This window comes from Dermacentor variabilis, chromosome 8, assembly GCF_050947875.1.
Source record: "Dermacentor variabilis isolate Ectoservices chromosome 8, ASM5094787v1, whole genome shotgun sequence".
Classification (NCBI taxonomy): Eukaryota; Metazoa; Arthropoda; class Arachnida; order Ixodida; family Ixodidae; genus Dermacentor; species Dermacentor variabilis.
The window spans coordinates 83,796,653-83,821,008 of record NC_134575.1 but is presented as its reverse complement, the minus strand read 5'-3'; the positions used below and the strand labels follow the sequence as shown (position 1 = coordinate 83,821,008).

At 43.7% G+C, this 24,356-nt stretch overlaps 1 protein-coding gene and 1 long non-coding RNA gene across 3 annotated transcripts in view; both read right to left on the bottom strand.

The window, feature by feature from the left end:
* The window catches only part of LOC142590379 (uncharacterized), a 223,275-nt gene extending 210,940 nt beyond the window's left edge, over window positions 1-12,335 (bottom strand). The window contains exon 1 of the mRNA XM_075702469.1: window positions 10,739-12,335. Coding sequence (XP_075558584.1) covers window positions 10,739-11,138 — 400 coding nt within the window. The 5' untranslated portion in view covers window positions 11,139-12,335. The remainder of the gene's footprint in view (window positions 1-10,738) is intronic.
* Window positions 12,336-15,068: 2,733 nt separating this feature from the next.
* Window positions 15,069-24,138, bottom strand: LOC142590378 (uncharacterized). 2 transcript variants are annotated; one of them, XR_012830082.1, is made up of 4 exons: window positions 24,045-24,138; window positions 23,213-23,303; window positions 20,747-20,932; window positions 15,069-15,174 (listed from the first exon to the last, which is right to left on the bottom strand). It is a non-coding gene; the product is annotated as an uncharacterized LOC142590378 (long non-coding RNA). The 2 variants fall into 2 exon arrangements; XR_012830083.1 differs by lacking the exon at window positions 15,069-15,174 and adding an exon at window positions 18,911-18,935.
* Window positions 24,139-24,356: the final 218 nt, after the last annotated feature.

Here is a 24,356-nt window from a genome sequence, read left to right as displayed (position 1 = left end):
TTTGAAATTTAGTGTTAGAAAATCAGGCGTTATGGTATTCAATGAAAACAGTGAACAGACAGTGGAGATACAGGGCCAGGATATACCTCGGGTAACAGAATATAATAACTTGTATATGGATAAACGAAGGCAATAGATATATGCAAACACGGGAAAAAAACAACGACAGTGAAGGGGAAGCGAAATGCAGCCATAATGAAGCACAGACCGCTACGGGGATACAAAAGGTACGAGGTCCTCCGAGGTATGTGGAAAGGTGGAATGGTTCCAGGAATTACTTTTGCAAGTGCGGTTGTTTGCTTGAAATCAGGGGTGCAATCAGGACTCGATGGCAAGCAAACGTCAGTGGGATGCCTCGTATCGGGCGCCCACGAGAAGACTACAAATGAAGCTGAGCAGAGTGATATGGGCTCGACAAATTTTGAAGTGAGGGCAGCTCACTGTAACATTGACTATGAAGAACGACTGAGGAATTTACCTAGGAAGAACTAGGAAGCTTACCAGCAAGTATGCGGCATGTACGGTGAGCAACACAGCAACAAAGAAAGCCAAGTGGAAAGTCAGAGAGGCTGAAATAATCTCATGGGTGGCAACAATGGAAAAGAAACCTGCCATGAGTAACTATACTTAAGAGGAAAAAAACAAAATCAGGAAAGAAACAATTTATGATAACTCAAATCGAAGCTCATTACTTTTCGAAGCGAGATCGGGATGCCTTAGAACACGCAGCTATAAACCGAGATATTTGAACGAAGAATGTGCTTGCTGCGATAAAGCTATAGGAAACGATGGAGCATGTCTTATTAGAATGGGAAGACGTCTGTCCAGCGGTAGATTTAGGCACCACTGACCTCCTTGAAGCCATTGGGTTCAGTGAGAGCAGGGGGAGAGTAAGTATGTCCGCAATAGAGATTTGTAAGAGGCGATTGGAAGATTGGTGGATTAAGTAGGGAAACGACAAAAAACTGACACGTACAAAAACAAAGTTCACAATAGGAGGTCAAAAAATTTTGTTGTGAGAATTCATCGTGGGGGTTCTTTTTTCTTTTCTTTTCTTTTTAACTTAGGTAGGACATTAGGCCGTATAACAACAAGAGCTTGGTGGCGCAACCCACCGCCCCGTTACAAAGGGGACGTTCATAACATGCATCCACTCGTCCATCCTCGACGGTGCAAGAGGCCAAAGGAAAATCGTCGGCATATGACGGCACCCAAAGAAAGGATTAAATATGGCTTCAACTTGCTGTTTCTTGTCCGTTCCTCACATTTTCGTTCGCGGCTGGTCACGTGACGCCAAGAGGTCTGCATAGGCTTAGTGGAATGGTTGTCGGGAGACGGGGAAAGCGGACGAAGGCCGCAGGGAAAATAGGTGGCGTCAGGAGATTATACAACTAGAGATTGCGGGGAGAGACACACCGTCGTATGTGTAATAAGGTTTTCCAGCTAACTTTAGCTAAGCTGTTCAACAAAGCAAAAAAAAGGAGAAAATGAAGCACTGCACACGACACGACTTTAAGACCTACAGTATTTGACCGTCAGACCTCTGACTACCGCACACAGTAGGTTTTATAATCGTATCTTGTACAGCGATTTTTCTCCTTATTTCTTTTTTTCGTCGAGCAGCTTGGCTTACGTTAGCTTGGGTACACGGTATACCGAAGTTCGGCAACTACCCATCGAAATGAGCTATACACGGAGTCGTCGCTTTCTCTAGCCAGCATCCACACGCTAACGTGAGAATCCTTCGTTGTCGAATACACGTACATTTTTACCCGTTCTGCAATGAATTTCAGTCGATTCAAAGAAGCTGAAGATAAATTAAAAGGAACAACGAAGTTTCTTTGAAAAACGCATAAGCTCATGAATAATATACCTCCACAAGAACAAAGGAACACAGGAAACCCGCATAATGTAAAGTTCGAAGTGTCACACACTAATTACTCTTGAAAAAAAAATTACCTCGTCAGGCAGCGCATGACAACAGATGACATTGCATGAAATGGCTGCCGTTGTAGTAGGTCCAAACTGCACATTCCCAAGAGGAGCGTTGAGACTACAGGGTACAACGCGCGCAACACGGACTTAATATTGTTGTCATATGTAAAGAGAGTTTAAAGAAATCGAAGGAAAACTTTAATCTCACGCTGCCCTCCATGCTTACAGATAATTCAGAAATGTTCCGAAACATTGCAAATGGCGCACCAGAACCCCCCCAAAAATATCTTGTTGAATGTGAGCCAAATAAAGCAGTGCTCAGTGGTGACTATGTTGACGTGCTGAACGAGACACTTAATCCCTATTTATCATGGCTCAATGACACGGTTGTTGCATACTACTAAAATTCCCTTAAGTTTCCGAGGGATCCGATTAGGTTTCGGTATGATAAAGAATCAAATAATTAATCACGCGAAGTTGTATTCTTGCGATCCGGATGGTACATTAGCAGTAAACCGGTTAAACATACAAAAGCCTACTCTGCTATTATTCACTTGAAGCTATCTTAACAATTACTCGAAGTTGGCAACACCTCCTAATGACTGGAAAAAAAGTTGCGTGCTCCTATAATCCATAAATTTGGCGACAGACACTCCCCAGAATACTATAAATTGTTATAAAAAATGTTGGCAAAAACTTTGTAACCAGTGAAATTACTAACTTTACCACCCGTCACAGCGTATTCGCTAGCAGTTTACTGCGTTCGATAATTCAGACTTAGTAGGTGCTGACTTTACTAACTGAAGCACCAGGTTTACACACTAGTTAGTAAAACCAACTACCCCGTCTAACTTACGATTGATTATGCTGTAAGTTGCTGTCTCAATTCGATACTTAGATGAACTATGCTCCCTGTAATTATGTTATAATAAAGGTTATCTGCTGCGCTGTGGCGCACATGCGTGCATAACTTACGTTATGCAAGTGCAGGTTACTAAATTTGTTTATGTATACAAATACCTAAGTATGAACCGATAAAATCTGTGCTCCTAAAGGCTACGGCTGTCTATACTCATACGGTCTTTCTTAGAAACCTGTGGCGTGTTGCATGTCAATCACTGTAAAATGTGATGCGTTGTTCCCCTTCGCGGTTTCTTTATTTTTGTACGGTGAAGTTTATTACGCGCAACTTAATGATCCTGCCACACATGAATAATAGGCCGCATCATTTGATTGACGTTAAATATATACCTAAACAGGCAACGCGATCCTCCGTCTTTTTTTTTTTTTCTCTAACGTGTTTAGAATGCTATACTTTTGAAACGGAAGCTACTTAGTTCTTTGCAATGAAAGTGCCACTTTGTAAAGAAAACAGGCCCCACTAACTCAATTGGGCAGCAAATATCACTATGCCGCTGCCATTACTATGCATGGTTCGTTAACTGTGATAGTTGTATCCACCAGATACTTTGGGTATTAAATGCTACCACTTGAGCCGCTACTACGTGCGGTCACTATAGGATATTAAATAACTTGATGACAAACCATTCCTAACTTTTAGTTAGTAATTGTCACGACCGTTTTTCAAGAGTATATAACAAGCATTTCGTCTGAAAGCACAGATTGTATCCTCTTTTATCATGTGGCAAGTTTTTCTTGAGTCCGCTTTATTCTTCACGAATGTTCAACGTGGCTTTAGAAAGCTGTTATTCCTTTCCTTTCTTCTTTTCTTGCGAAACGCAACTGGTAGCCTTTATAAATGACGTTCTTTGCTTTCTTGATGGTGCCTTATATATAAAAGTATATATAGGCTTACTCTTCTGCGAAGCTTTCGATGAAGTTGCCCATAATCTGTTTAAAGGTTAGAAAATCTTGACATTGGTCACACTGTGCAGGGGGGGGGGGGATTGGATTTGGAACTCTTTCACAAATTGTTCGTTGCACGTGCATGCATATAGGTTTGGCTCCTTTTCAATTCCAGTAACCTCTAATATTTTCCAAGGACCGGCGCTTGATCAGTGACGTTTCCATATCTTTGGCAATGATCAGTCTAAGGAGCTAATTTCGTCTATCAAGCTTCTTGGCGACTGTTGTGTCCTTAATCGAGCTATAACAAAGCCATAACTGTATAATGGAATGGCAAACATACCTATAAATATCTATAAATGGAGCTCGTAATGTTAAACGGCGCTCAATATCAGAAATGCAAAACAGTAGGTCTCCATTCAGACTAAGTCATGCTTCTATACTTAAAGCACAAATTATACCCATTTGATTTATAATGCGTTTATATTGTTACTTATGTAATGATCTGGGCGTCTATCCAACAACTGATCATTCCTGGCATAGGATTGTCAATTTCGGCATCGCTAACGCTAATTGCGTGCTTGGCTACATAATATGTTTTTTTTTTCCATGGCACCTTCACGTTAAGCAACTTTACAAACCTCTTGTATGCTAGACAAGATTCGGTATATTTGTTCCAATTTAATTACGTTGTTTCTTTTACCCCTATCAGAACAGTATGTTCAATAAAACCATCCACAACTTCTATAATTACTGAACCTGGCTTAGATAACGGCTGTATGTATGTTTGGATGAGACGGTGATTGCTGACGTTAACCAACGCTTCTGCAGTACTCTATAATTGCAAACGTTCTAAAACAAAAGCTGCCTTCCTTTTTTTTTGTGCCTAGTGTCCCTTGTTTAGCGTGACTGATGCCTGCTGCTGGGCCGGCCAGTATTTCGGCGAATATATTTGAAGATACATACACGAAGGTAATATTTGCGAAAAATGATGGTACCAGCGAGATTGCATAAATAAGCCTTAAATGCTGAACGACAAAGTATAATCCGAGTAAGAGCAGATCTGTTCTGCCTACAAAGAAAACGAATTCGATCAGAGAGCCTCATCATATGACGTCGAATTATAGATATAACTCAAAGGCGCGCGACCTCTTCTGCGATAGCGCATTGTGTTCGACTGATTCCTTGTTTTACTTGATTTCCTTTGCTTTAGCCATGCGGCATGTGCAACCGGCCGGGTGTGCGACCAATCCTCCAGAATGGGTGTTTGTGCCACTGCGGCACAGGAGGGTTCGGCCACGATACATAAGTGTATCAAGGTATGTGCCGTACGTCTTTGTGCCTGCAACAGCTTTCAGCATTCTTACCCCGACAAGCGTCGTACATCGTCTCGGTCGTGGTCACGTGGCTACGCAATTTCCGCCTGACATTGCACGGCTCCACCTGATCTATGGTGTTTTCATTTCTGCATGGATTGTGATCTGTGCTCCTCGCGAGCCTAAAAAAAAACTGCATGAAACTAAAGTGGCGATCTTTGCAGTGGACAAACACAACCATTGCACGAGGATACATGCTGCATACAGTGAAAGTAAACTGAATTGTAGTTGTACATAGGATTTCCTATACATACACCGCCTCACGGAAGATTCCCATCACCTGGATTGCTATTAGTGCATGCTTTGGGTACGCATAAATTATTTTTTACCATTGTGTGGCTGTTTCTTACCCTCTCTCTCATTGTCCCCTCTCCCCTTCTAAGCCCGACGTATATAAGCGCAGCACGTTTAAATATAGGGAGCCAGGGCACCACATCGAGGTTAACGTGGCTGCAGGAATTCTCAGCTATAGCCAGTCGTGGGTGGCGTGGGCCCTTTGGGTACGCGAAAATCCGTGACTTGCGAGTAGCTCCTCATGCCCTTGTTCGCCGAAAGGCTGGATGTTGGATCCACCACCTCGAGCTGCTTATCAACGGCCGTCATTGGCCGGCCGCTTTCGCTATTAGTATGCCCAATATCGCGATTGGTCGGAGATTTTTGTTTTACGCACAATTCTGGCGTAATTTTTGTGAGCACGAGCCCAGGAAGTCAGCAACGCAAAAACTGCCGCGCGGGCAAAAATAAAAAAGAAAAAGGAAAAGAAACACATATAAGGGCGAGCGTCAACTTCCGACACACGACAGGACCACGTGAAGCTTGTGTCAGCGTGGCGCCTGTGCAATTTCCTTGGGAAGAACAGCTGTCCCCGGATAACAAATGTTCTCAGTGCACACGTATCGCCTTCCCAGTTGATTTAGTGTTCAGGTTTCGTCGTAGTGTACGACGTTTATTATTATTTTTTTTTTAGTCTTGCAGCGAGCACGCGTTCTCCGCAACCGCGTGACTTGGCTGTCCTGAAAAAAAAAAAAAAGCGAGGCTTTCCTATTTTTCTTTTCTTTTCCTGAATAAACTCAAAGTGGAAGTTGGCACCACCCTTTCCTGTTGCATACGTGTTCTTTGCATATGCGCATCTGTTGTGGGTCGTTCATTTCCCGAAGCACGTACGCATACGACTCACCACGGGTAGCTGAAAAAACCCAAAAATTCTGCTTGCAGAAATACCAGTACGTCTGCTCCGCGATGCTCGGTGTTCTCATTTTTCAAGGCTTCGATGATACGCGGCTTCGTACACGAAAGGAATGACACTTATCACGTGTTATCTGCGCGTACAGTTCGCGCCAATATAGCACGTTCTGTGCGAACGAGTGTCGACCAGGGCGCTCTGCGAAGCGTCTGTATATATATAGTTATATACATCCAGACTGTAGATGAAGTAGGATAGAGTAGCAGATAGGAACGGAGGCCAAACTTGTGCAGGTGCTTGCTGTGAGTTGGCTAAAAAAAAGAACGCAGGACGGAAGACGAAGCGTCCAAACAAATTCACGTTCCCAACTTAAGGTCTCCAGGTGGGCATGCGAAGATTGTGTATAATTTTGGTCGGCTATAAACCGCATCTGATGCATGGGCTTTCGTTTCTAATCAGCGACAGCTACTCGACTGTCGTACTGCGAGGTAATAATGAAAGGACGGTGAGGAGAAATATTGTGCTAATCTTTCATTCAGCGTTTGTAAAGTGGCCACTATACCGTCTTAATCTCGTTTGACATATATATGTGCGAAACACATATCTTCCACTAAGTAAGCGACACATGTTTGCTAAATGTTCGATTTCTATGTGGAATAAATTGTCTTCAGCGTCAGTTCTTCTTTCGGTGGAGCTTCTAGCGACTTTAATTGTAAATCATTTTAGTATCACCCTACAAAGGTTCCACTGACAAATTGAAACATATTTGCAAATATTTTAGAATTTATTGGTGGATTGATATTACGAGTGTGTTAGCATAGGAGTACACTTGGTAGGTAAGAAAAATAAAACGAAAGAAAAGAACACGCAGGAAAGAACAATTCAGAGGTGGCGACGGCGGTCTGAATTCACCTGCCATCGGATTTCGACATCGGCTATACTGGCATCTATAGGTAATTGTTTATCGCTAAAGGTGGGGTACATTTCGTTCTAATAAAGAAAAAAAGTTAATATCAAGCGAATACACATCTTATAGCAGGCCTCGACAACCCTTTCTTCGCCAAATCATCTCAGATGCAAGATAACTAATTTAAATTGGACACATCACTGTGACATGCCCCCGCTGATACTATGGAGCGAAATCGGAAGGTGAATCGTTTGCCTTAAATTTTTTTTCACTAATAATTTTACCACCAGAAGAACGGAAGGAGAAATATGAATGGTTTGTGTACAGGTGCAAACAAACGAACCGCCATTCTTTACTGTTGTTTTAATTAAAATGACATTATAATGCTTGCGCAGCGGTCACGTGCTAACCTTGGACTGCAGCATTCAAAATTTTCGACCCTATTCGCATGAACAGGTACTGCTAGGATTTCTCGTAGCGGAAAATTTGAGCCAATCCTGTTGCAACGCATATTACTAGCCAAGGCAGAGAACTATTGGAAAAGAATATTTTCGAACAAAAAGCTTTGTGAATTTGGCTCCAGCTCTGTCGTAGTGCATGAAGGTTTACGCAATTATGAGTCGTTCTGATTGGATTCTGTGCCCCTATCTAGTCTTCCCCATGTTGTGAAGTACAGCTCCAGAAAAGCTGCATTGATAGCAGACGTTCAGACACAGTACATAATAAATTTACAGTTCTCCTCCTGTACCACTTGTGTCATATTAACTGGTTAACTTTGATAACACAGAAAAAGAAAGTTCACAGACGACCGCTAATTCAAAGCATGCATAAGTGGGAAGGCTTTGAAGATACAAACTTACATCACAGGCGAATTGCACGCAAGCTTGGCCTTTATGCCATGAGTGCATTGGAAAAGCGACCATGTTCGTTGTATTGTTGAGCTTACAAGTGTTGTTTTTCCGAGGAGCGGCTTGAGGACCAGGTTTGACTTTTGGGGAAGACAGTCCAGTAGCAGCTCTTTGGTGCCAGACTGTCTTCCCTAAAAGTCAAACCTGGTCCACTTACGCCATCGTGACACCAAGAATCTTTCCATGAGATTAGCATGCAACGCGGATTTCTTCATGCTTAGTAATGCCACTGCCATTGGTATATGAATTAAGGCTATAAAAAATTAAGTGATTTGTTTGTCAAAGTGAATGCGCATCTACGAAAATCTCAGCAAACCATTGGGCCCGCACCCATAAAGCAATTGTTACGAATGAGCGATTCCTAGAAAAAAAAAAAAAGAAAGAGCACCCAGGAATTGTGCCAGTGGTCATATTATTAGCGAACGTGGCAGCCCAATGAGAGAATTCTTTCCCAACTTCGCGGAAATAGTATGATACCATTTCCCGCAAGCGTGTCGAACTCGACTTTAACAAGGGCGTGAAAATGGACATGAACTTACATATTATAATCGAGAATTAGAGGAAGAAGTGCAGTCGGGCGCGTCACGTGGTGAGTAGAGTCAATAAACGGTGGTCTATCAAGAGTTTATAAGAAAGGGTGTCATGGGAGCTGAAGTGGTAGCTTCTGATAAAGGTAGAGAATTAGGTAGTGAAAGGTGGCTGGGGGCGGATTAGGAATTTTCCGGCGTAAACCAGGTGGAATCGGCTAACGTCAGATACTCATCTTTGGAGATCGCTGTGGGAAGCCTTCGTTAATTTTTCCCACTTTAATGGGATTTATTACAATGAGCATAATGGCACATTCACAAAAGCAATATACAGTATATACTGTATATTGCGAGCATGAGACGATCATATCCAGTGGCAAGAAGGCGAGCAGCACATATACATAGAAACTTAACATCATGCACAGCAATCATTTCATAGTACTGAAACTTAGAAATCAGGTAAACGCCTAACGAAATGTAGAGAGAAATCCGGCTCACAACCATCTATGCGTGACAGAGGTCTTCGAAATGCATAATATATCTGACTAAAATCGACTTCTTAGGAAACTATTATTTCTGCATTTCAGTCTTGGACATGAAACACACTGACGATGACGACTGCGATGATGCGCATACTACAGAGTGCCAGTTCGCCAATCATGATAGCAATCGAGATGAGAACGATGACCACCTGCTCTGGGAGAAACATTTGTGATGAGCAAAGCCCGCAGAGATTTCCGAACCCGCGTGGTTTTGGTTTCCTTATTACATCAGCTGTATTGCAAACGGTGCAAAATGTTACGCAAATGTCGGATCACTCAAGTTAATACGTCGGAACCTCTGCGACTGCCAGTGGACGCGAGATAGGGTGCCTACCACTGAATATCTGCATAGGGAAGAGTAGGTTTGCTGTCAGGGTAACCGCGACGATGCCGTACCATAACAGTTGACATTGGTGACGTCGCTATATGAAGCCAACAGCATAATTGTATGGTGAAAACAAACCCACTGCGACGCTGTATGGTTGTATAACGTGAAGAACTGTCATTAATCTAGCACGATGGTAAAAGGAAACACCCTGCTTTATTTAAAAAAAAAAGGAACCTCGTCTTTTGGTAGCTCCCGGTACCAGGGCCTATCGAGGCATTTGCTTAATCACCTTGATCTAACCAGGAGGACGATAGGTCGGGGCCGAATGAATCAACTACTGGAAGTGTAGAAAGAGCCGATGCCAAAGGATTAGCTAATTGATGCTGTACGTTGATTAATCTTCCATATTCTTTTCTTGTATGAGTGTACATATATCATTTGTTAGTGTGAATGGGCTAAAGAAGGCAATTGTCGTTGGCTTTGTTTTATGTTAAATGTGTGTATGCATTGATACGTCTACAGAGACGACACCATGTGTAACTTGTACACGTGCGCGTTAGCAATCGTGCTTTGTATATTGTGAAGGTCATACGAATCTTGCGTCCGTGTATGCGAGGGTCGTATTTGTGGTTTTTGTGCTAAATAAGGCGAACGATTCGCGCCGTAACATGTGAGAAATGTGGATCTTGCTATGTTTCAGCAATTCTCACTCGTATCACTTGCTTCGCTAATCTGCATATTTACCTTGTCAGAGACAAGTGGTATAGCTAGTGCCTCCTAAAGGCAACAGAGCCTTGCTAAATGCTTCTGACTTGAAAGAAACCACAACAAAATTTATTTTTTTAAAGGTTTCTGCGTGTATAGACATTGTAATCTGTAGACTGCGTAGCATACATAGGCGCTTTAATGAAATGTTTCACTGTGATTTAAGCAATTGAAGCCAGCAGATGTCGCCAGACGTCGAGTTTAGCTTCTTTGCTGTGGTTGTTTCACAGGTTCTGTAGATTATATGACGATAGCGGTTGGCAGACAGCATTCGAAATGCAGTTAGAGGACGAGAGCGCTCCTGACATTTATTGTCAGGCTTTCTTCATCGCCACAGAACGAAGCACTTGGCTGCAGTTGATATCAGTTGTTGCCTTAGAGGGCATTCGAACCACACCGGGTGATCAGTACAGCGGCCATCCGAAGACGGATCGAGAGCCAATGAGTGCCGGTATGCTTACCCTTCGATCGGTGCGAAGATACCCTGGCAGCCGGCTGATGCTGGTGTTGCTGCTGCTGTTGCTGAGCCTCCTGATGATGATGATGTTGAGCGGCAGCCGCCGCAATCCTATGGCTCAGCACGGCCGCCCGGGACCCCACCAGGGCCGCGTGGCCAGGACTAGAGGCCATCACTAGACCCAACGGTCCACCGTGGTGCGACGCTGCCGCCGCGTGCGAGCCGTGCAGTATGCCGTCGATGGAGTAGGGCACGTGGTGCGGCGGGTAGGCGGCCATGCTGTACGGCGCCATGGGAGTGCCGAACGGCGCGTACGGTCCCGGCAGCGGTCGCCCTAGGCGTCCCAGGCAGCCGGCGTCCAGCAGTCGCGTCGCTTCCATCAGAGGCGATGACGAGGTGGGCATCAGCGTGGCATCGCCGGCAGCGGGCGCGAGGCCTGGACGTCTGCCCGTAGTGCCATAACCCTTTTCAGCGTTTTTCTGTACCGGATGCCTGACGTCACGGCAGTTAGTCGCGTCGTGATTGATCGGAGTGTTTTGTGCAGCCCGCGTACAGTTTCGTGCGCCGAGTTTAGAGCCAGACGAAAAATGAAATGGTTAGGAGCAGGTTTCTTTTAAATCATTGCACTGGTGCTGGTTGGATCCATCGAAACAAACAGAAAAAAAATAATAATCGCAGGACAATAGCTCCGGTACTTCCCGACAAGAGGCCAATCTTTTTCCGAACCACACGCTTTGTTCCGGTAAAAAAAAAAAAGAAAAAAAAAGAAAGTTAAACCCGGCGCTTTTGCTGCATTAGTAAATGCGATTGGTTCAGTTGGCACATAACACCACGAATCAAAATCCAAAGCCTGCTACACGGTGCGAAGCCACAGGTCTCCGAGGTCGAAGGCGGAGTTAATTGATATCCACCAGCGCAACGAAGCGCGATGGCTCCGCCCTGTTAGCACACCCTTCTGGCGTCCGCGACAGGCGGCGGTAGCTAGGACTTCTGATTACCTCGCAATCACGCAACCAGATAACGTTGGGTGACTCACGGGGCTGAAAGCGAGAACAACCACCAAATTATGCCACGTGTCTCCGCAATGAGACCGTGTCGAACGAAAGAGACGTTCAGCGGGAGCCCGTGTAATTTACACGCCGAGCTAATCGTTCACCTTGATCAAGCACAGAGGAAAAAATGCGGCACGGAGGTCACGAAGAAAGCACACGGCGGGAAACCCGGGAGCAGACGTTTCAGTACGGCCTGAACGCACGTCCTCCGTTTGGAAAGCAGCAGACGGCGTTGGTCCGTGGGTGGCCACACGCGAACACAGGGTTAGTCCGCTGACGTTTCACAGCTGGAACACTGCCAAAGCGGGCGATATCACACGCGCGCCATTTTGCGCTTTCGCCACAAACAGCACACAACGCCGGAGAAAGAACGATCAAGAGCACCGCCACAACACCGACACTGCAAGCCCTAGTTTCCTGTCGTTAACGCACGTTGCACACGTTGTCCCCCACTTTTTTTGTAGCAGACGACACGTTTGGAGAAGCCGGCCGTCTGCTTCGGTCAAAAAAGTACGACCCGCGGACCAACGAACCGGCGCGCGGCCACGAGCGCCCCGGCGTCTGCTTACTTCCACGTTCGACTAGTGCCCGCCGGGGGCGTGGACTACGAAGGGGCGGGCGCACCGTATGTGTCTCTCGACCAATCACGGGCGGCAAAGGCGGAGTTTGCTTTCGAAACTCTGCGTTGAGCGAGGGAGGAGGAATTTGCCAGCATTCGGAGCAACGCTGGCGCCGCGAGTGTTTTCTGCCGCTTTTACTCTCTCCCTGTTTCTCTCCTCCTTATTTTCAGTCTTAGCGGGTGCGCGCGCGCGTGCGCTCGCTAAAGCGCGCGAAGTTTGTGGGGGCAAGGAGATAAAAAAGGCGCGTAAAGAAGGCGCGTGCTCTCGGTGGCGGGGTGTAACCGTACGTGCGTGCGTGTTTATTCAACGGTGGTTTCGGGGTCGGAATTACAGGCAGGGGAGTCGGCGCTGAGAAGGGCTTGAAAGTGGAGGGGTTGGAGGAGGGAAGCGCTGAGTGAAAGGAGGAAAGTGGGTAAGGAGCCCTAGGAGCGTTGCTTCTCTGTCTTTGTTCTTTTCTCAATAACGCCATTGGAAGCGGCGGCCACGTAGACGTCTAGGCCAGAGAGATTCTACGCCAGCTAATTCAATGTCCTCGCGGCGGTGGAGGCACGGTCGCACGCTTGATCGCGTTTCGTCCATTGCCCTCTCTCCGGCTTGCCCCGGATTTGTGTAAAATAAGACTGAAGACGCGCGACACATGGAAGATGGAGAGTTTGACGACATGGAGCTGCTTGTCACATGTTCGGCTGCAACCACAGAGGGCGCATCTATGACGTGTTCCTGGCTTCGTTGCTGCGTCGGACCGGCAAGTAGAGCCGGTATAGCGGAACATAAAAGTCGCAAATGCTCGCTTTTGGTCGAAAAGCGATTGCCTCGCAGCTCGAATTTAATTTTGTTACCGCAATCGCGATGCTGATGCGATCGGTGGCGAGAAGGCGGATGACGCCGAAACACCCTGACGCGTGTTTTACGCGGCGACGGCGGTGGTGGAGCCACGTGACACTGCCACCATTCTTTCTTCTTCTTTCTTTGCTTATTCAAGGGGGGCTTCCATTTCACAGCTTGAAACATGGCGATACGATTCAAGGCGCTTATGACACGATTTTGAAAGAAGTGGCGCTCAGGAGGTGTAACCTCGATAGACGACTGCCGTTATAATGCGCAATGCTGCAGCAAGCGCGAAGCTATACACGTATGTGCACAGGAGCACGAACTCATTCCCGATGTAACCTGATGCGAGACCTTACACGGAAATTCATCTATAGATCACGAATATCTACGTCGTGTAACGGGAATCATGAGATTCTGGGTATTGAGGCATGAAAACTGATGGCACTCTACAAGTAATCCAACATGCACCACAGGCCTCCGTTTGGATTACTGCGCTCCGACTGCCCAGTAACGGCCGGATGCAAAACGTATATGCGACGTGGTGGGGACGATATGAAATGCTTTGACGCGTATATATGTTGGGTGTCTGGTCCCGTGCATGCATCATATCTCTCTGTTAAGCTTTGGTGGTTACGGTCATTTTAGACACCGTTCGCGGTTGTTTGGGCGATCTTGTGACCCACTATAATGGTATCGGGAAAAACGAAATGAATGAAATAAACAAATACCGATGTCACGCAGAATTCAACGCACATGGTGGAATCTATGTGCGAAACAAATCTATAGCGATCAAGTCAGTTAAACGGTGTAGGACTCAATTAGCGATGCGTACAAGTGCGTTCATTTTTCTCCGATACATGCAACGTGCAGGTGGGTCCACTCTTATAGGGGGAACACGAAAGGGCTCATGCTCGAAGCGCATGCGCAATACGGCGCAGGGACAGCGCACTCCAAGCGTCGTATGCTCCCCCGCTTCCCCTGCGCCCGCGGCGTCCGGCTGGGCGCACGCTGTAACCACGCTGACGATAAACGCCATTTAAAGGCGCAAAGTAGCGCTTGACTCGCCAGCCATACACTGTAAAAAAAATTTGCCTTACTTTACAGAAAATTTGCTGGTAATTTGTGACCGAACACTCTTCCGTAAATTAAGAACGGTCATTTCCGTAGAACGGACAACTGTAAAAAAGAGACCGTAATACAAGATACGAGCGCTTCAGTATCTAGAAAACGGAAGACTCTGTATTCTGAATCTGTATTATAACCGTTAAAGTACGGTGCTTCTCCTATTCAGAAAACGGAACACACTGTAAGCTGAATCTGTACTATAACCGTTAAAAAACAGGTGCTTGCCGTATTCAGAAAACGAAAGACTCCGTATGCTAAATCTGTACTATATCCGTTAAAGTACAGGTGCTTCCCGTATTTCATCTTGCAGAGCATATCCATTATTCGAAGAATGTGCCATCGGGGACAAAATTGCCCAGGACGTGCAAGAGTTGACCGAATTTTATTGGTGTGCTATTTGCTGGGATCAGCCGTGCCACCATCTGCGTTCGGAATGTGCATACGTGACCCACTGTTTTCAGCAGTCTTGAGCAGAAATGCAATTTCGTCAACGCTCGCACTTCCAGGGTACTTTTGTCCACGATAGTACATCTCCTTTAATGCAAATGTCATGAAGGCAGCTCATAGTCAAAGCAGCAGGTCACCATTGAGAAAATTGTCTTGCCAACACACTGACATGGCTGCAGAGATAAAACACTTTGCACTTTGTGATATGAATGCACTGCATAGCATATATACAAAAAGGTGCAACATTTCAGTCCTCAAGTTCTTAGATCACAGAAGCAACTTTATTTTCTTCAATCACTCGTCTTGCACTTCTTCCTGGTGAAAGTTGTTCTTGACTCCAAACGCTTGCAAGGATAAACTTGCTGCTGTTAGGAGAAACAAATAGTAGGAGAAACAAATAGAAAGCGGCAAAACAGTATAATCACAGAACACGACAAAGCAGTAACTTCTGTGTTAGAAAAACATGTAAGTAGATCAACATTGTTTAACAAGGGATGTTGCTGTAGCCAACATTTCGACATAGGTGCTTGTCATTAGGGTAGCAAATGTTTTCCTTGGCTGTGTTGTTTTGGATTGTGCATATCTCACTGGCCCCTAGCCTCATTGGGGGAGAAGTAACTGGTGCATATAATAGGTCAAGAGAAGCCAAAGTGTTAAAATAAAGGAAGGAAGGATGTGCTTAGCAGTGGTGATTGTGATGGAGCGGGTATGAGCAATGCTGTCAGTACTTGCCAAGAGTAGGGGTGACCAAAACAGAAAACGATGTACACATGTAAGCAGTCATTAATCCAGTAGACCCAATCTTCCCAGAAGACAAAATAGGTATCAAGATAAACAGTTTGCACTTTTGGAAAAGGAAAACGAAGAATTAAGGAAAATAAATTTTGTATCAAGATGCATCTGGTTAAGATCACTGCAAATGGTAAATGAAGGCACATTATGAATATATATTTTGTTGAAAGCCAATGAAGAAAAGATATATTAACCAAATATAAAAAAATAGGGACATTAAAATTAAACTGGGTATGACCATAAAACAGTAAAGAACAGCCTGTGGAAAAAAATGGGATGGATAATATAACCAGGTGCAAGATTGCAAAACGTCGAACGCTGTTTATATTCATGCTGCTGTTAACGGCTTCAAGTTTCTGTCTTCCTGTGGAACCTTTGTCTTACTTGAACAAGGAAATGGGTCATTTTTTAAACAAGCCAGTTCAAATGCGGTTCAAAGCTTCAGCAGTGTTATAATGAAAGAAAGTATTATGGTCAGCTCTCCTGGGTGTGCTTTCGTTCACCAGTTATTTCCACCAGTGTAAGTTCAAAATTTAATGGTCTAAATGGACCTTAGCTCCTGGCAAACCATTAGCTGGTCTTTTTTTCAACACAGATGCCTGCACATTATATGTGTTGACAGGAGTGCTAGCGAACTACATTATACTTGTTGCCACAACCAAAGTGAAACTTGGTAATAGTGATTGAACAAAAAAAAAACAGCATTCCACAATACTGATTCAAGTCATCTGGAAAAGTTGCTTAAGTTAACGTACACCCCCTACTCCACCAGACACAATTATTCACCACACTGACTCTTATGGTGTCAACCATGCTATTACAACACTAGGCATCAAATGAGGAGAATTAGGGGATAAGAGGGCACAATGCTTTTTGTTAGAACATCAAATGTGCTTTACATAAATGCTACATTCCAACTAACAAAGGAGCAACCGGTTTGTGAGATAGTGACCAATGCATACGAAAGCTAATGACATTCTGTGCAGCAGAATGTTGACGATGAGGTGTTATGCGCACAAGTGTACTCTTTCACACAAAATGACATCCTGCACTCAAACCTTGTGCCAAGATTAGAGTTTTAAAAACACCATAGTGGAAAGCAAAGAGTGCTAAATTTGTTGAAAATTACTAAAAATTATTCGATTATTCATTATCCTTACTGTTCGTTAAAGATTCACAGATTGTTCCCTACGGGTGCTGTAAACAGGCACCCTGCTTTTACAGTGGTAGCAACAATGATCTGTGGCACAGACAAGAATAAATGCTCATGAAGTTTATGCAAGAGTATATCCTACAAATTACACCCCATTTCACATTCCAATATGGTAGAAGAGGAAGACGAAAAAAACTACTTTCTGGTGGAGGATGCATACCGCAGAATAGAAGAAACAAGTGTACCCTAACCATTGCTGCTGCCGATGCCTGTGCACTAACAGTTACATATAATATGGCAGTTACAATTGTTTTTCCACAAGCACTGCAAGCTGCGGCCAGTTTACCAGTACACAGCTGTAATAAATTTAGGGCAAGCTAAAGCTCTCTAATGGATTTATCTCATATGACACAATTGGAATGCAATATTCTGCAAATAAGTGAAGCGCGATGTGCCATCCCATACAATGAAACACCTTTGAAGAATCTGAATCACCACCTGCACTCTTAGGCAAAGTTACACCCTTTGGAGTGCCCCTTCTGCCACACAACAATAATCGTTATCTGCCTTGATGCGTTTCCTTTCTTGAAAACGCCACGCCCGCTACTTTGCTGTCGGGAATGCTATCATGCTGATAACGCGCATGCCGTTCGTTACTGGAAAGCACAGGGCTCGCAGCGTTAAAGAAAGGAAATGCATAAAGGCAGATGACAATTATCGTTGTGTGGAAGAAGGGGCACTTCAAAGGGTGTAACTTTGCCTAAGAGTGTGAGCCGTGACGAGGGAAAAGAGTGTGTTCTGTGTAAAGTAGTGCACCTGTATAACCTAAAGCTTTGGAGAATGCATTTAGTATGAGCTGGGGAGGTTCCTAATTTTAATTGCACACAGTGAAAACCTCCATGCAGTTTTGCAAAACGCAAACCCCCTACCTTTTTGTTGTTCAAACGTAATGACACGCAGGGCCATAACATGTACATTATGGGTTTCGTTCCCAAACAATCAAAGTGAATAGCACCACCCTAAGTGTTATGTGCCTTCTTGTTAGTGTCGAATGCTGCGATCGGCAGAGAAATGGATTTCTGGAGCAATATAAAGTATTAGGTACTGTGATCCCAGTTCTTTCACTGCTGTTTAAGCATTATCGGGTCCTAAAGTAAAAAAACGAGGAATAAATACATGCATATTTTACGTCACAACCCTCATAAGTATTTAGTAGTCTGGATTATAAAGGATTCCTGATTTACAATGCAGGACAGATTTTATTCCACTGAAAGAATGGCATCATGCCAATGATTCTGCATTTGGTGCTATATTTATTTGTATTTAGTTCAGTTGGAATGTGTGTGTATCGTCAGCGATATCGCTTGACATGTTTTATATTGACTGTTTCCTAAATTTAGGCAAATTCGTATTCGCAAATAACCTTGTATGACACCAAGAACTTGCTTAGCAGGAGTATTTCTAACATTTGCAAGATATGAGGCTCTTGAATGCATATCTAAGCCTGGGGTACACGCCGCCCCCTAATCTCATCAGCAAGTTTCTGGAACTCATCTACGAGGTTTCTTATGATGAATGTAAAGTTGCTTGAACGGGAGAAATAGGGAATTTATAACAGGTGAATTATGCAGCATAAGAATGATGTCAGCAAGAAGCAAGCATCAAGAACTATAAAATGAAGACTATAAAATGCAAGAATTATTTGGGATGATTTAAAATTCTGGCATTGGAATGAAATGTCTTTCAATCTATATATAAACTCTGATTATTCACTCTACTACCACTACCTTCATTAGAAACATTCATAATCATTATCCTATCTATGCCACATCATCTTCGCTAATATTCAAGCCTTCATAAGCTGCTTTTTTTTACAGCTAATTCTCTGTGGGAAAGAGGTGTCCGTGTGAAGACCATATCATATACTTATTACCCGTTTTTTGATAAATGATAAGGGAAACACTTCACACCAAAAATGCATTGAGCTTGAGCAAGTTCTGCGTTTGATGCTGTTGATTCTTTTTTCCCTTTGCCATCATTGACCCACCTGGTTAGCTAAGTAGACAGAAAAGCTGCAGGAGAAAGGTGGGGGTGCCAAACCAGACTTGTGCCCCAGGGGACCTTTTCACGGTCACTGGAGGAACTGCCTGTCTCCAGTCTAAGAAACCTTGTCTCCACAGGCTGCACATAGAAAGATAATTTGCTGAGCTAAGTCTTTTTCTTAAAAGAACCCATTTAAGTTGTATTCGTGGCTTTGCACCACAAAACTGACACATGACTGGCCACTCAAGACACTTTATGTGTATTCGCATACACATTATGCGAATAAAAACACTTTTATGTAGCACACAATGAGTAAGAGTAACAAAAAAGTGTATCAGGAGGCTTTCATATTGCTCTACAACTTTTCGTTGACACATTTAATTTAATTATTTGAGATATTTAATAACTAATTAAGAATTATATAATTAGGCAGAATGCACAATATAATCAGAGTATCTCCAAGCGATGGCAAACATCACCTTCATTTTGTCTAGTTACATCGCATTTACATATTTCTAAATCTTGGTGCATGATAGTTAAGACACCCTCAAAAACAATATTAAAATTTTCATAATCATCTCTTGCGTGTTATTGGTGGCTATGGCTGCTTCAAAGTTATTCTTTCAGTATGGTACAAGCAGTTTTGAAGTGAAATTGTTTTGCATCGAGGGCATGTAATCTAGACAATCAAGCAAAAGGTCAAGTTGTGTTCACTATTCAGATGTTTAACTAAGAAGCTGCAGGAAAAGGAAACAGGACACAACACCTAATCAACAATGCAAAATTTGAAAATTTAAACTGAACAAGAAACCAGTTTTTGAAAACACAGAAAAAAAGCCAGAAGCTTACATCGAATACACCCTTGCTATGTACTCCAAGTGAAGTTGTTACCGCAATGCTTGGGCACCATATGAACGTAACAATCAACAACTTCGAGCAGAATATTAACACCACTAAATGAACTGGCCTTTGAAGATTCTTGATCTGAAATCCTCAACGACTTGTTCTGGCATTTAATCTGTCAAGCTCAATCTGTATTCTCAAAAGCTGGCTCTCGGCCATAATTTCTCTAAACGCAACATCAGCTTAAATCTCAAGATAGGGTTGACCTCTAAATAAAGTGGATAATGCATGGCAAACATCATGAACTCTCTTACATGTTAACCAGAGGGTTCACTCATGCAGCCATGAAATTGTGATGCAGACACGATATATTGAAGCTGGTTTTGTGAAGTGTTTCATGCTTCCAAGGCTCCTTCAGTTGTGAAAGCTGTCTCCATTAGCTAAATAAGCGATGAGAATAAAAAAAAGTACTTCAACATGCTCACAATATGTTGGCCATTTGCAAGTAAACAGCAGCCTTTTTGGGCGCCCAGGTTGCCTGGTGCAAATCTACTATGCCACAGTACTTGCGTTACCCAGTACCAGCCACTTTAAAATGCAATGTGTTCAGAGCCCTTTCCCTCTGTTTGTCTGCTTTGGAAACAGTTTAACATGTGTTCAGTAGGCGTCGAGAAAGGGGACAGAAAACACTGTGCACCACTGATTTCTAAGATGTTTCGCTGGATGCAGCACACCGCACCGGATGCAGGTGAAGCCAGTGGAAATGCGATGTCATGCAGTCGCTTGTCCTGGAAGCAGGGCATATGGTGGACTAACTAGTGCGTGCGATCAGATAATATTGCTGCCGAAAAACTTTTCTTTGTGGTTTTTCACATTTTAGGAGGTCTCTACATGTCTGGTAAGCACTTTTATGACAATCTGAACCCGTATACGATATTGTTCTCTTACATCAAGTTTTTTCTGATTTACCAGTGTTTCCATTGCAAGCCACTTATGTTAGCGACACTGTAGACACTACAATGGAAAAATTCTGGACACCTCGAAACACTGCTTGGGTAGGTTATGGCACATCAGGCAGGCATGTTAGGGGAAGAAATGCCACACACCCGTGCAACAAAGTGCTGCCGCAAAGTTGTGAAGCACCAACTTCCGGGACAAGGCCAGCTTCAGTCGAGGGCGCTCGATGTGCTATTCATCCCCTGTAGTAGAGATCAGTGGCGTGTACCCTTTTATACTGGCTGTCTTTTCTGGTCGGAACCTTGGCAACAGCTTCCACCATACTTTTTTTGAACCTGCAACATGTGCAGAGAAAGTCACATCACTGTGCGTTGATTGTCTGGCTTTATTGTGCTACACATTCTATCAAATCATTAAAAAATACAGTTCACACATTTTTACTACTGTATATAGACAGTCTAGTTGCTATACACGCGAAACCTTACCATTCCTCTGACAGAATGCAACAATAGAAGCGTACACTGTAAAGCTACACTAAAATTTAAATTGATGTGACACCGTATGAGCATACAGTATGCTTACTGTATGCTCTAGCCCTGTGTCAAGTAAAAGTTAATTGTCAATCATTTATGGTGTATTTCTACTTATTCTGGGTCATCAAACTGTACAATCAATGTTCCATGTTTACACATTGTTGGCTTTTGATTGCCTATGTGATCCGTTTCCTACTTACGCATGCAGTAATCCCACTGTAATAAGGAAAAAGAGAATAGGAAATGCCGTGATAATCTTCCACATTTGATGAGGGCAGGAGCAATGGCCAATAGCATGTGGTTGAAGCTACGTAAATACTCAGTTTTCACACAGCTTAATTATTCAGCAAGTAATAAAGAGCTATCCTGTGCACCTCTGCATGACCAATAAAATCTGACTACTTGACACTGCACTAAGGCTGCCGCTTGGTACTGTTCGGCAGTTCAGCTTTGGTTTTCTGATATACAGAACTGTTTAGGTACCAGTAGTTTACTTTGCGATAAAATGGAGCTTGGAGCACTGGTCAGTCATTTGCACATAAATAATGCGACAGCAAATATAACACAAGGATAGGAATATGGGTCTCTTGGAAAAAGTACATACACATTATGATCATAATGTGATGTGATGCCACAATGAAACAGAAAGCAACGCATAGAAGTGGACGGCGCTTCCATGCCACCAAGGTTATTGGACAGACAGTACTTCAGAAGTGCCCGCAACACAATGTGTTGGCGGGCTAGTTGGTGTGAATCCATAAATACTTTGTTAAGCGCAAAACAATGGACACAAGAAAGACGACCAGCACAAGGCGGTACACTCAACTGACATCACTTTATTGCGTCGCTCCTTTATAAATAGTAGAATCTAGAAGAACATGCGCAGTGAGCACCATGTGCAGAGACCACCAACAACCAATCACAAGAATGTACTCATGCGACGGGATCCACAAAACCATATTGAGCCCTGCACAAGGTTAAAGAAGGCACACTAATGCACTGTGACCCCAATGACTGTATGAAGAAAGCTTCCGATAACTCTCGGGCGGTGGTATCACAGCACTTTTTCAAAATCGAAGTATCACGAAACATGGCTTTGCACTTCCATATTTTACAATGTTGAGCCGAATGGGAACCTGTGCCTGTTGGTATGGATCGCTTAGGTTCGCAATGTTTCGTGATGCTATGATTTTGAAAAAGAGCCGTGATACCTCCGCCAGAGAGTTATCGGAAGTTTTCTTCATACAGTCATTGGGGTCACAGTGCATTAGTGTGCTTGCTTTAACCTCGTACAGTGCTCAATATGTTTTTTTTTTTTGGATTCTGTCGCATGAGTGTGCTTTTTTGATCAGATGTTGGTGGTTGCTGCACATGGGTGTTCACAGCGCATGTTCTTCTAGATTCTGCTGTCTACAAAGGAGGGACGCAATAAAGTGATGTCAGTTGAGAGTAGCACCTTGTTCTGTCGTCTTTCTTGTGTCCGTTGTTTTGAGCTAAAAAAGCAATGATGTATTCCTTGTGTGTGTTTGAAGACGGCTCCACACGCAGTAGCGTATCCAGTATTGCTGCCCAGTGGTTTAGCTCGCCGCAGTTTGAAGTGCCACAAAACATAAGGAGAGAAACCTGCATTATAGTCTTGTTGCAAACAAGAATATAACGTGAAGTGCATTCTGAGGCCAGAAACTATAAAAAAAAATTTCATGATGCACTGCTGTGCAGGGTTTTATAGCAAAGTCAAATACATTTAGTGTAAATATCACACTATGATGGTGCACAATGGTGGTAATCTGTAATAATATAAAAGGTGCCTTAATGTTACAACAAAAGCTGACATTACTTAATAATAGCCCTGTAAAATTTAGCATGCAGGGGCACCGCTTGGTTAAACAATAGTGATGTATTGTCTATGTACACAAGTATTACCCACCCACTGCCACAGCTGCACTCTGTCATATGCGTTGCAATCATAAAGGAGTGCTGGTCCACCAGCACTCCAATGTCACTAACAGTGATCACCTACACAGCTAAGTAAACGGTCATGATTCAGGTGGCAAATAGCTAAGAGAAAAAAAATCCACTCACCTTGAGAGCTACAATACTGCAATAACTTGAGAGAGATGGACCCATTGCAGGCAGCAGACCTCTTCTCAGCTCCAGCACAACAGCAACTTGCCTTTCAGTAAAAGAAAAGGATTGATTAGTAATGATAAGTTACCTTGTTTTTGCTGAGTATCAATACCATCTGACTTTCATGCATATCCACTCTCCGCTTTAGTAACACAACTGAATTATTCGTCAAATAAAAGAGTCTATGATGATACCATTCGCTTCTCTTGTAGGTCCAAATTTTTTCGCACTGATACCCCGTTTACTGCTTGCTTACTGACACGAATGCCTTGACTGCCCAGACATCATTCGAAGGAACACGTCTTGCTGCACCGCAAAAAGTTGCACCAAGGAAACACAGCAGAGCAAAGAACTTTTTTTTCTGGTCACAATTAAAACGTGCACCCAAGCATGAAAGTAACGATCACAGGTAGTGAGCGACTGCTATTGCCTCGAACATTTATTTCCGTATTTTAACAGAAGTTCTTGTATCGGATACGGTATGCTCTCAAGCCAATACAAGCGTCAATACAAGAGCTCAACTGAACGCAGTTTTATTCTACGCGTTTAACGCGAGTGAACAAAAGGTTAGAAGTACCTCACGGAAATTGCGATCGAGCCAATCGCGCTACGACTGGAATCGATCTGAAAAGATAGGGTGATCCCTTTCCCCATTCATGCGTCATTTTTGCCCTAAGACGTTGCATAGTGGTCTTTTGAAACAATATTTCTGTTCGCGACACCGGCTTACCACACATCATTTTAACACCTACGTTATGCAAACCAAATAAGATTAAAATGGGCTTACCTCATGAGCAAGTTACGAGCGCGCGTAGACTGTTGAACACCCGTTGAGAGCAAGCAGGCTATCCGTGTCCAAGCGCATACGTGCACCCAAACACAGGACAGGACAACTTCTTCGATGCCGCAGCGTGCAGAGTTTTGTACACGAAGTGAAAGACATCCAGCGCAAATATCTCCGCGCGATGACGGCAAATGACGAGCGCACAAGCGTACACGACACAGCGACAAATTCGGAACTTTGCCAATTCGAACGTGCCGAGACCCAAGCAGCGTAACCATCCATCGTTTCTGTTCTTCGCTCCCGATGCGTCAATCT